Raw genomic sequence first — 13,053 nt, forward strand, 5'->3', positions numbered from 1 at the left:
CTCTGCGGAGAGCTCGAATAACTCTTGCTGGAAAGGGTCGTAACTGCGGACCATCGAGGGATTGTTGAAACTGCATATCGGTGCCGCTTTTATGTTGAGTGGCAGTCAGCTTGATTAAGCTGGTAGTCATATGCCTCATGGATGACTGTTCGCCAGAACCCAACATATCAATGCACATTCAAATCCGGGACCGTCTATAACCCCAAAACCTTATATTCCGCGAGTCATCGCTTCAAAATCACCGAACACACGAGAAGAGAGACAAGAATGAGCTTATTTTGTGCCTAAGCACGACTGTCTTATGTTTTTTAGACGACATAGCATACGCCAATTGTAAACAAGCATAATTTCGGAGCGAGCATTTCATGTTTGCCAATGTGACGTGGAGTACGGATGTTAAAAGTCACGTAGAAAGAACCTAGTGCATCTGGCGAATTGCCATTTTGCCCATTTTCACTGGACAGCGAGACACTTAGGTCATGTAGGTCAAATAATCGACAGTCAAGTGGCCTAGCCTATGTGGTGGGAAGGTTCCGAGGAAGGACTAATAACCATGCCTGAAAATGATATTTCGCAATTTACTGGGCTGAGGGGGAACGTTTGAACTGTCATCTCACCATGAGCCTTCACAATGTGGCACACGAGACAGTGGATGGGTGAAACGACTTGTTCATTGACACTGTCTCCACCCCCTGCCTTGAAGGATACCGGTTGTTGGGTCTTTCTCGTGTAACCGTGCCGACTCAGAAGTATAACCTGTTGGGCTCTAGGGTGTTGGCGTAACCCCAAGGCGCATTAAAAAAGCATTACTTTTTTCACTCCTGACGAAAACGCGCACAGGTGTCCTTTGATCAGCCTCAGGCTTTCTGGTCTTAAGAGAATTTTGACCCACGGCCGGGGGAAAACCGTGGGAGACTGGGACCAGAAGTTTTCAGAACCGACCGTTCCCAAACTGTCCTTCCTCGAAGAAAGGCGGCCCCACTGCTTCCATGAACATCGACATGATGTTTGCTTGGGGAAAAACCTTACTGGCTCAACCTTCCTACTACAGCTTTGCTTTCGAGTTGCCTCTTGGCACAACTACTAGTAATGAAATGCTTCATTGCTCTTATTTTCACTGCTCCCCCTTGGTCTTCTTACCATGGCTGCGTCTTGCAGAACGAAGTTGCAGGCAGCATATCCCAAGGGATAATTTTACCGCTAAAGCCTCCTAACACGCCAAAGTAGCAGCTTTGTTTTTCAAAGCGACTCGAAACATGAAAAATGGGAGGCGTTTTCACGTATGAAACTAGGCCGTCATTACCGCTTTCCCCGCGCAACAGTTCGGGGTTTCTATGCGGTACGCTGTACGCTCAGTCACTATCAAATTTGACTGGCCCGTGTGATTAGCTTACATGCATCATTTAATCCGGATGGTCGTTGCCTTATTTCTTATGCAAACACTAGTGTGGCTATTATCCGGTCGCCCCACAAACCACAAAGGTGGTTTGTTGTCTCCACACAGCCCACACCCCGTGTATTATATTGTGAAATGCTTTATAAATATTTCGAGTTGGAAGCGGGCCGTGTTGCTTGATTGGCTCTTTAACTCATTGACTTACTGGCCTTACTGGGTGTCACAATTGCCATAGAAATATACCTGGTCGATCTAGCAATGATTAAGTTGCATCATGTATGGTGGCTGATGTGTGATCACATTTGACCCCGGGCTAATGCTAGCCGGGAGAACCTTGGGCTTCACAGGTTCGTTCGAAACCTACATGGGACCAACAGCCCTATCGTTGAGGAGTAAAAATGGAGGCCCAACGGACGACCGAGTAGCGGTAGCCGAAGCCTACATGAAGCATTACACGTATTCGTTTTTTCAGCTACATCATCGTATGCGACCTAAGCTGGGGAACATAAATTACCTATACCTGAAGCTCAGCTTACCGGATGGATAAAGTTGTTTATCTTCGCACTCGATAAGCCGCCCCATTTCATGAAAGCCAGATGGAGTGCATCCAAAGATCCTAAGGGCAACAACGCCATATCTGGCAAATACTTTCACGTGAGTGTTCATCGGCTGGCTGATGGAGAATTTTATCCTCACACGAAGAGGGAAGCTATCGGTACTCCGGTTCACAACGGTGATGATCGCTTACTGTTCTGGAGTTACAATCCTAAAAACTAGTTACCATAGATCTCATTAATTGAAACGGGGTGCATTTAATCACCGAACCCATTCCGAAGGATCGGGCAATTCGCCCAGGTTTTTCGAGTTACGTGTGTATTAATGATTTAATTGCTTCTCTCTAACTGAAAGCGCAGCATCGCTCTCCAAGTTTTCATAGCTAAGCCGCGAGCTAACCAGCTCGAGGGTGTACATGAAAAAATCTAAAAGAGATTTGATACGGGTACGATGTTTAGCATGGACAACCACAACAGGAAGGATATTTCTGATACCAAACGCCAAAGACTAGGAAAACTGTCATCTGGTGAGTGTGCGCGTTTCAATCTTGAAAACCCTCACACCAGGTTCTGACAGCATATATGAGAGCGGTCAGTGGCGAAAAATTAATCAACCGAACTGCGTCCACGAATGGTGTACCCAAGACTTAGGCCGTTCTCAAGGGTGCCGACAGCTTTACAGACAATCAAGGATCGCCAGAGTGTTCCCATAGCTGACAAAATTCAGGCCATCAACAATATCCTTTTGCCACGCTCCACCAGATTTGCGTAATCCATGTGTCCTGAGTGAGCACCCCAGGTGGGGCCTTGCCTGGGCAACAGTAACCGGAAGTTTATGCGACTAATGCAAATAACTTTCAAGAAATAATCTTAAGTACAGCAACTACGTTTCAAGCAGAGTTTTGTGATGAAGTTATGACATAATCCAAGAAAGTTTTTAATCATCCAGCTTCCACCTCCGAAACAGGAGCAGTCGAAATTAGAGCCTCGAGATCTCCCATGGACACTCCTTCAGGAAAGTTAATTAATCCGACTTTTACTCTAAATATTCTTCTTAAAAAAGCCTCAATTGAGTGCATGACTCCTCTCAGAAGCCCAGTCGCGTCGACTTTGTGGAGCTGTGAAGACTGTGAGTGTCTACCGAATGCTCGTGAGGTATAAAAATTACGTTATCCAGCATGAGGAATTTGTTGAGCTGCTTGTGAACGTCAGTGTTCCAATGAGAGAAATTATAGTAAACTCAATTTGCGCCGTAGATGTCAAAATGTTGGTAAACAGGTTATTTATATTGGGAGAATTCAGATCGCGTCCCTCTATCTTGCACGGTTTGCCAGTGTTGCTCGTAGCTAAATAGCCACTGACTGATATGCAGTGGTTTCTGGGTTAATTGCGTGACGATCGCCCCAATTCTAACGAGCAGGACATCGTCTTTTGCCGAGTATCTGGAAATGCATCAGGTAAATGTGCTCAGACATTCTGAGGAATGTTATACTCTGGATCCTCGGATGAGCTTTATATGGCCTCGAGTTGTTTCAGGGGGTTTTCTTACGCAAAGATTCACGAATATCCTCCTTCGTGGAGAGGAGGTTAAACAGCTTGACATCCATATACAATTTGTTTATTGTCAACATGCGACTGTCCAAGGGCAGACTTGATACGGCTAAATGATGAGGGACCAATATCGAAGGCCATATTTGGACCACTCAAAAGAGTCTCATGCAGTGCCGCATCTCCGAATGCTCCGCAAACTTGGGACCCAGCGGTAAATTCTACGACACATCCGAATGTTCTCTTCGGGTAGAACGTTATGAGTGGAGGCCAGTCAATCTCTTCCTATTTTCTGCCGGATTCCACCGGAAATTTCCTAGGCTACTTCATAGCAGCACTCCTCATTCCAATCTAAACCAATAACTGCTTTGGTACACTATCGAGTCCACGCAGACGTCGTCGTAAAATCTTGTTCTTTCAATGCTTTGGTGTGACAAGTGGAAATCAACGCATCGGGCACGACGCAAACAGCACCTAGACGTCAGCCGAGGGCGCTCTTGGGAACGATTCGGCCACGTATTGTGAAAATGCAGCAGATTTTTCGAAGCTGTGTACCAAAGTGTACCTAGCTCTATGGTTATCCTAAACGGGTCCCAATCAAACTTAAACAACCCATGATTGTGCATCAGCCATATTCTACCTCACTGCACCCGCATGGCCGAGCGAAAAAATCCCGCTGCCCACAAAATCGTCTAACTCTGGTCGGATCATCTTGAAGAGGACGCCGATTGGGGGGCTGCCCAGAAAAGGATGTCAGTGCAATGCCGGGATGATATTGCTGTACCCAGTTTGATGGCCTGCTTGCAAATGCTCCCCTAGTAATCTTGACCACACCCTCTTGCGCGATTTTTTCGTCTGCAAGTAGGAGGTATTTGTTTTCTGGGTCCCAGCCGCCTCCAGGACGAGTTCGATCTAACACAGTGAGTCCCTATTTGCACCTAGTTATCCCGGCTTAGCTATTTCAGCGTGTATTGCCCACAACTTCAACGTTATCATTTACAGTTTTCGTTCAGCGCTGTGCAATAACATAATCGCTGTTGAATATGCCTTTTTAACGTGACTCCCCCACCACAACGGAACAGGTGAGCCCGCACGGTTTCATTGTAAACCATATTCTCGATACGAAACCTGCCATTTGTGCCCACCATGAATTTTCCACCTCCGTTTCCATTTTTGCTAATTGGGACTGGCCATTTACTCTATCGCCCAAAGTCACTCATGGCCAGCAGCGGTTTTCAGTTTCAGTTCATGTCAACGGACTTCACCATTGAGTGAGTAGTATTTTACGCCCCGTTGTTCTGTTTCTTGTTTCCCAAAATTTACGATTACTTAGAACATGGTGAAAATGCCTGCTTGTCTTGCTGCCTACCACGTTTCCGTTGTAACGGCTGATCATGACTCACTCGGCATGCTCCCTTCAGGTTTGAAAATAAGCCTTTTATTATTGTCTTTCCCACTGCATCACGAAAAATAGGCCGTAAAGGTGATCTTCGTTCTTTCGATGATGTGACGTGTGGTACACTTTATTACTTGTGTGCACTTCCAGGTACGTTCGCGGTTTCCGCAGGTGGCTTCTAAAATACGTCAACATAGTTGTCTGCTGAGGACTGGAGGAATGTTAAGGATGAGGGCGATTGCTGCCCCAAATCCCTGCACTACCAAGAAGGCCCATTTGTCCTGAAGATCGTTGGTACATTTTCATGCCTTGCTTGAAGGAAGCCTAGATGGTCGGTTTTGCCGTTCTCCATGCTGGTACGCTGCATGAAAACCGGAAGAACTTTTCGAAGTCAGACAGCACATTTTATTGAACAACAATTGCTCGCACTTTGCACATTTAGTGCTTGCGCCATTCCGCATCAGAGAACTCGTTTTTTCGCGTTTTTTCCATGACCTCCGAAGTGCCAAGCTCACTATCAAAACTTACAATCTCGGAGGGTGCTGCCACATATGTCTTCGCCAATATTTTTGAGATAGGTTTACTGACTAGAAAAAGGATTACCCGAAAGAAGTGAAGAAGTGCCTCCGTGTTTTGTGTGCCTTTTCAAAATCGGTTTATGTTTACGAGCCATGAGTGGCAACTGAGTGCTCATGACTGAGGTTTACCTACCTACAGTGGTCATCTGGATGAGGAGGGAGACCTGGACGCAAATTACGGCTACATTCTGCGTAAGCACCGTGATAACACAGTTAATTTCCTTAACAGCTGAAAGTGGCTGGTCAGCAAATGGGAACAAGGCATAGGATTCACCAGCGACCACACTTCAAGGCAGAGTATCGGGCAACAGAAAAATTAGTATGCACCTGATTTAAAGCGGTGCTAGTAGAGAATTTTCCGACGTATCGGAAAACTTTAAAATTCGTTGCGCTTGGAATGGCACGCAGAGCTCTCCTAATTTAAGATTTAGAATTTCAGACTTTTTGCCAAAGATAGACCTGGACCCATAGGCTTGAGTACTGGTTGGAAGCTTTTGCAGAAAATCAACAGCAAAGCAAATTTCAGCTGACCAGTATGTGCCTAAATCGATTACCATCGTCATCTCAGCTGCAACAACCCAGTTCCAAGGCACCCGCAGCAATTTCCTTCAAAACACCGGAGCGGTTGCACTCCTCAGGTAGTTCCACATGCACCGCAGCGCATCAGACGCACACGCTAAATGCTCCTATTGCAATGAAGCGGACGAGAATCTGATGTTTATAGCGCCACTGCTGAAATGAAGCAACAGAAGGCAGGCTTGTTGCATTTGCTCAGCGATGATACTTGTTGAGCACCTCGTCATGTCAGGACTGACCGAAAGTAACCGACAAATCCATTTCCCCCACACTCTACTTAGAACGCTAGGTGAAACCATGTGTATCCTTGTTTCACTCCCTCATCTTTGAAGATAAATCACGATACATTTATTCATAAACTAAGTTCAGGTAATTTTGCTAAACAAGAATCTTCACCTGCTGTATCAGCAAGCCCACAGCGCATTCCAGAAGTCTGTCATGGACGGTCCTTTAGGTGCTCACAAGTAACGCAAAAAAGGTCGCCGAGTCTGGGAAATGGCCGTTGCGCTAATGTGTTGATATACAACAATTTTTAAACTGGTCCACAGACTCACACGACCATTCTCTGTTTAACTCTGTGTCAGTGTATGCTTCTAAACTTTCGCAAAAAGCATCGCAATAAACAAATATATCCACGGTAGGTCAGGAAAACTTTGGATTCCTGTCAGGCTTTACTCTCTAAAAAGCCCTCCGTGAGCGAGACTTCTGCGGTCTACAATTAACCATTCATGACAGTCTGAGATAGTTTAATACAACATTTTCTCATAATTTAGTTGCTAATGAGTTTTATCATTAAGAACTTTTCGTCCTTGTATGTGGAACGGCTCGTTACAAAAGGCTTTATTAGACTGCATCATTTTGTGGCATTGCAATCCCTTATCTGTATCCATACTTGAGTCCCTCGCATCCCTTAATGGACAAAACAAATGGATTCAATAAGTAATGTGAGGGCACCCTTAGGTCTTGATGGCAAAACCTGACCGCAGAACGCTCACAGGCTCTTGGCCACTAGAAAACAAGGCGCAATCAGTCCGCTATTCCTATCATTGATCCAAACCGCAGTGAGACCCACAGCCGGAACAAATCCCTCAGCGCATGGGATGGCAGTGAATGTAAATGAGCAACTCGTAATGACACAAACCGTGGAAATAGGCAAAATCCAAGATGTTTTCTGTGGAACACAGATTTGGAGTAAATATAAATAATTAACCATCAGGAATTTAGGTGAACTGAAAAATGTGCCCGAAACGGGCACTGTCTCATCATGTAATTCATACTTAATCAGGTCCACAATGAGTACATACGGAGTCGCAAATACTTAGCATTATCCAAATTGTGTTAATGATGCAAGATTCGGATGGTAGAGTTTCATTCTTGGAAGACAGCTTGTGCTGGCGGACTGAAAACGGTCAGTATATATTAGGAAGTTGAATACACGGATGAAGGCAGCAAATGTGACATTGAGAACTGGTTCTGTGAACAAACGGTTTTGTACATATCAGTAGCCAGGGGCAAGCTCAATCAACAGGACGCACACGGGGATAACGCCACGGAAAATGGTCAGTATGTCCGTAGTATCGTAGAACTCATTGACAACGGTTGCCGAGAGTAATAGAATATACATGCGGTCAAAAGCGTGGGAACATACAAGTGTGTAAACGCTCATAGGCTCTTTTAAAGCAACCTCAAACCAATCTAATCGTGAGTAGCCAAGCAAGCAGGGAAAACAGTCACTGATTGCCGTTGATTCGCAGGAGAAATCAAGATTTATATTCTGCCAATTGTGGTGAAATGATGGCCAGAAGATTCAACATAAAAAAACAACTCGTTCAACCAAGTCGAGGAGATTTGTGACATTTAGCACGAAAGCTATGTTTGGCGTGGTTCAGAGTGAACTACACTTTCGTCATGGGCACAGGATACCAAAAAACTGAGAGTAAAAATAACCTGAGGGGATTGAGTAGTCAGGGAAAACTTGAAGACCGAGTATTTGAGGCCTCCCCGGCGATGGAGCCCCAAATGATTTTATACCGGTTTACATGGTGAATACTGCGTCGGGCGATGCCTCTATGCGTTTCCGCACACAGACCGGAGTTTTCATTTATCCTGCTGTTTCCTAATAGAAGGATACTTCGTTGAACCAGGTGCTGGATTAGTGCTGAGCACATGCTACCTCCAAATTTTGTCGATGTATTATTGTGAGTGATCGAGCAGGGCTGAACTGAACAACTAGGTAGTGAAGGCATGGCATCACTATACCGCGTTTTTCGTGTTTAGCGCTGCAACGCTTTCGCAATGGCCTTGGGGCGCAAAAATGCCGTAAGTATCTTTATTGTCCGCATAGCGTCTTCTCGACTGCATGAGTAGTATATTCAGCGGCAGATGGAAACTTTTTTGGGATTAAATGCAATTATAAATTCGAAGCATCAAGTCCCTACTTATCTGTTCGAACAAAACCGTGTGAAAATATAATTGGTAATAAGCTGACCGACATCAGTCGTCTACGTAGGAAATTCATCCACAGTGTTATGACTGCCTACAGTTCTAGGGCAGACATACTCCTAGCCAACGATCACATAGAGGTCTGTCCCTCGATGTTGGCTAAGTTGCAGTTTCAGCTCGAGGAGTGTGATCCGGAGACTTTTCGTTTCTTTTTAGTGCTTCTAATTTGTGGTTGACGACATCTTGATGTTCAATACTGACGATTCTATTTGGTTTCCGTAATACCCATCCCATTTACTCTGTATTACGAGAGAAAACCGAACTCCAGCTTCGCTTTCTTAGATATTTCGCCCAGAATAAGTCAGGATAACGCCTACTGCAAAATACTCATGAGTGATCAGTGCACCCAACTTTCAGGTTTCGCACAAGTGACTTAAGAATGTTGCTTGGTCAAGACACTTATAGGACGTGGGTATATGCCCAACTGGTTAGAGCGCAACTTTACTGACTGGAAGGTCCGTGGTTCGAATTCGACCTCCGCGTCTCGACTTCCGCTTTCTAGGCTTGGACAACTTGACAGTATCCCAGCCCTCGTGGTTCCTTCGGTTGGCATGACAGCTAGGCACCTGAAGGGTGCTACAGCTGAACGCTTATATGCACAATTCAGGGTCCCCTGATCGAACCGTACTGAATGACAGCTATCCGGAACACAGCCTGTATATGAATAGAGTGGTCACTACCGTCTAAGGGGAAATCTTGAGACTTCCGTTTAAGGCATGCACATATTCGAAAGCATCAGACAGGGACTAAAATCCTCTTTTGTTTGACCACACTTCTCATCTTCGATTGAGTCAGCCCACATTTGCGCCGAGACTCCATCGCAACCTCTAGCGGGCGACCGTTCTGCAGCTCACGTAACCTAACAGCTCATCTGCAGCCGTGATTGTGTGCACATCAGCAGGATGGGCGACTGTCTCATTGAATCGCATGTACATCTCAAAATTCATAATATGCGCCATGAGACAACTAGCTATTGGTCAGTATACAACCAGTAACCCAGTATCAGTTACAAGACACTTGTTAGGTGCAGGACATTCCGTTGACTCCAGACAGTACTTCGCTGTTCTGTTCCTAGCATTCGGTGAGACAGTTGGTTGGACTGTGCCGATTCCGTACGCAAAGAATTCACTGACTGGAGGTCTTACCTTGCCACCAACTTCTGACTATCCCTTTCCTTCATCCTGAATCTTTTCACGCGCTCTTTCCAGACTGCCGTTACCGTTTATGAATTTGCATTTAGTAGCACTCAACATTTGTTGTAGCATCGGTGTTAAAAACTGATGTCATGCTATCGGTGATGGTGATGATGATGAGATTTGTTGGTGAGTCATCGTGACCGAATGTTACAGAGGAGGAGGACACTCGTGCTTCAGTACCGTACAGTCGTGTTATTGTATTTCAATAAAGGCGTACAATCGAAAGAGAAATAACTAGGATGGGGGACCCAGGGCCAGCCTGCAACATACATTCGAAGTATATATACCTTCAACACTCAGACAATTTGAACAGCAACTGGCAGCATAACGACGATGAACAATGGTTGGCCGCCATTTCGTTCAGCGTCTCCTAAGGACGAGACAAGTCACGTAGACTATACCATAATAAAAGATAGTAACATCAGTGTTGACATGATGATTCACTGCCGTATAGCCATAAAGTTCATTTAATTATATTTAAAAAGGAGTAAGAGAGTGGGTGAGACAGGGGACCTAGTGCTGGACTATATCGTGCATTCTTGGGTACCTACATATCCGATCTCCTTATCAGGCAATCTACAGAGAAACGGACATCACGAATGCCACTAGTATCGGTCAGCCGCCATTTCTTGCGTTGTTTTCAGTCAGGCGCAGGCGGGGTCACGGGGACCTATCCTGGATGGCTTACGATACCAACAACACCCTAAAATCTTCGTAATCTGTTTCATACACTTCTGTCAAGCCATACACTGTCCTCCTCATTGTTCGCGCCATTTTGAAGGAGGCGCGGAGAACAACAGTTGTTAGTCGGTGGTGCTGGATGTTTTTTGCGACTGGAGCACCTGCTACTCAACCAGATATCCGTTTTATAATCACCTCGTTACCAATCCGTTGACGCCATCCAAAAGCAGCAACGGTTCTGAGAAATCGGTGGTCATAAACCTGAAGACGTCTCACATCCACAGAGGCCATGTGTAGCAACCACTCAACAATACGCCTATTGTTGCAGCCTGGTGCAGGTGACTATTGAGACCCAGTGATATACCATTTTGACGCTAGAAGTGAGGCAAACGTGATTCTGGTCTTCAGGATTCATGCACTGACTTCATTACAATACAACTACCGATGTACGTAAAATTCTCGAATTGTGAGGAGTATATTTAGAGACTGTACGTTCGGAATCATGACCTTGCAATTTGAAGGTGCTAGACGCATGGCGAGAGATGGTATGATGGTGGTCAGTTTCTTCACATAAATTTTCTGCTGCGCCTTCGTTTTGAAAAATGAAGGGAATGTCTTCTGCGTACTCCAGCCGACCAGGCTCTCACCAACAACAACTCGAACACCGGGGTTTTCAAGACCGAGTATTCGCTTCACTAATAATTCCAAAAGCACAACGGTTCTGAGAAATCGGTGGTCATAAACCTGAAGACGTCTCACATCCACAGAGGCCATGTGTAGCAACCACTCAACAATACGCCTATTGTTGCAGCCTGGTGCAGGTGACTATTGAGACCCAGTGATATACCATTTTGACGCTAGAAGTGAGGCAAACGTGATTCTGGTCTTCAGGATTCATGCACTGACTTCATTACAATACAACTACCGATGTACGTAAAATTCTCGAATTGTGAGGAGTATATTTAGAGACTGTACGTTCGGAATCATGACCTTGCAATTTGAAGGTGCTAGACGCATGGCGAGAGATGGTATGATGGTGGTCAGTTTCTTCACATAAATTTTCTGCTGCGCCTTCGTTTTGAAAAATGAAGGGAATGTCTTCTGCGTACTCCAGCTGACCAGGCTCTCACCAACAACAACTCGAACACCGGGGTTTTCAAGACCGAGTATTCGCTTCACTAATAATAACCCAGTCAGCTGTAACACCCTTTCGGTGCCTAGCTGCCATGCCACGCGAAGGAAGCACGAGGGCTTGGATACTGCCAGGTTGCCCAAGCCTAGACAGGGGAAGTCGAGAGGCGGAGGTCGGGCTCGAACAAAAACGGAGAATGTGGGCATCCTTCTCGAAACCCACTTCTTGCAGTGAAGCTACTGGAGAGCTCACGCTCAGAAGAATAAATACGAGGTCCTAGTTATGTTCAAAATCTTCTGGGTCACACCCTGAAGAGCAAGTGTACTTAACGGTGCTGGCAGATCGGCAGAATCGAATGCACCTTTGAGGTTAACGAACACCAAGATTGTGGGTTGTTTGTGCACGTGGCGTTGCTTTAACATCTATAGAAATGTGTGGTTGTGGTCAACACAGCCTCTACTATGACGGAATCCCGCTTGATACTCACGAGCCAAGGTTTCGCGTACCTCGACAAAGTACCAGTGACACTAGAAACCGTAGTTGTATTACTGTTTCGTTGCCTAGTTGTGCCATCTTAAAGAGGAACGATTGCTGGGATACTGTCAGGTGGCCCAAGCCTAGACAGGAGAAGCTGAGGCGCAGAGGTCGGGTTCGAACCGCGGAACTTCCGGTCAATAAGTTCGTTCCCCAACAACTGAGCCGTCTTGCCAGAAGTCTAGTCACGACAAGAGTTAAACTAACACTTTTGCGGTCAATAAGTTCACTGCGATTACCCTTTTTGAAATGGGGCCATTACCGATTCATTCCGATTGTCTGGGACGGTCACTTTCTCCAAGATAGACCCAAATAGACTAGACAGGCACTGAATAAGAAACCCAATGGCCTCTTTTAACACAGCAGTTGGAGGGCTTTCAGGACCAGCAACACGATGACCCTTGAGTAGAGATATATACTCGGACGCTTCTGAGGTTGAAGTTGGCCACATATCCACAATCCTCCTTTTGGTTGAATACCAGGATTTCGGATTAGAGATAGCAGTTGGCCAACTGAATTGCTGTTTGATTAAATGTGCCCACCGGTTCAAACGTTCTGCTTCGCTGGATATCAGGGAGCCACTTCGATCCCCAGTAATTTAACTGACAAGGGGCTTCTGAGGACCACTTGAACGGACGTTTGCATTTGCGGACGTTTTGCATCTTCCATTTCCTCGGCCTTTCGGGTCCACCAAGCTTCCCGGCATGCACAGACACTCAGTCTCACCTAATATTATAATAATAATAATAATAGTATTGGGCGGGAATTTTGCCTGTGGCACGACCCAACCAGGTGCACTCAAGCACTGGATATCAGACCGAACGGTGGCACTACTTAAATCTCGAAGGGCTATCCCAGCCGGTCCCGAACATAATCCGGTGCGAAGAGCTATTAGACGTCAAGTGAAAGTGAGCTTGCGATCTGATCGTGAAGTATGGTGGACACAGAAAGCCAAAGAAA

General features: G+C 45.7%; 2 protein-coding genes across 2 annotated transcripts in view; one reads left to right on the forward strand and one right to left on the reverse strand.

Annotated features, from left to right (window-relative positions):
- Window positions 1-8,309: 8,309 nt before the first annotated feature.
- T265_07581 (hypothetical protein) overlaps window positions 8,310-13,053 on the forward strand; it is a gene marked incomplete at both ends in the record, with an annotated part of 17,198 nt that continues 12,454 nt past the window's right edge. Inside the window, one exon of the mRNA XM_009173138.1 lies at window positions 8,310-8,367. Within this exon, the coding sequence (XP_009171402.1) occupies window positions 8,344-8,367 (24 nt within the window). The remainder of the gene's footprint in view (window positions 8,368-13,053) is intronic.
- The window catches only part of T265_14325 (hypothetical protein), a gene marked incomplete at both ends in the record, with an annotated part of 3,807 nt that continues 3,338 nt past the window's right edge, over window positions 12,585-13,053 (reverse strand). The window contains 2 exon segments of the mRNA XM_009173150.1: window positions 12,585-12,695; window positions 12,701-12,981. Coding sequence (XP_009171414.1) covers window positions 12,585-12,695; window positions 12,701-12,981 — 392 coding nt within the window.

Source organism: Opisthorchis viverrini (genome assembly GCF_000715545.1).
Source record: "Opisthorchis viverrini unplaced genomic scaffold opera_v5_175, whole genome shotgun sequence".
NCBI lineage: Eukaryota > Metazoa > Platyhelminthes > Trematoda > Opisthorchiida > Opisthorchiidae > Opisthorchis > Opisthorchis viverrini.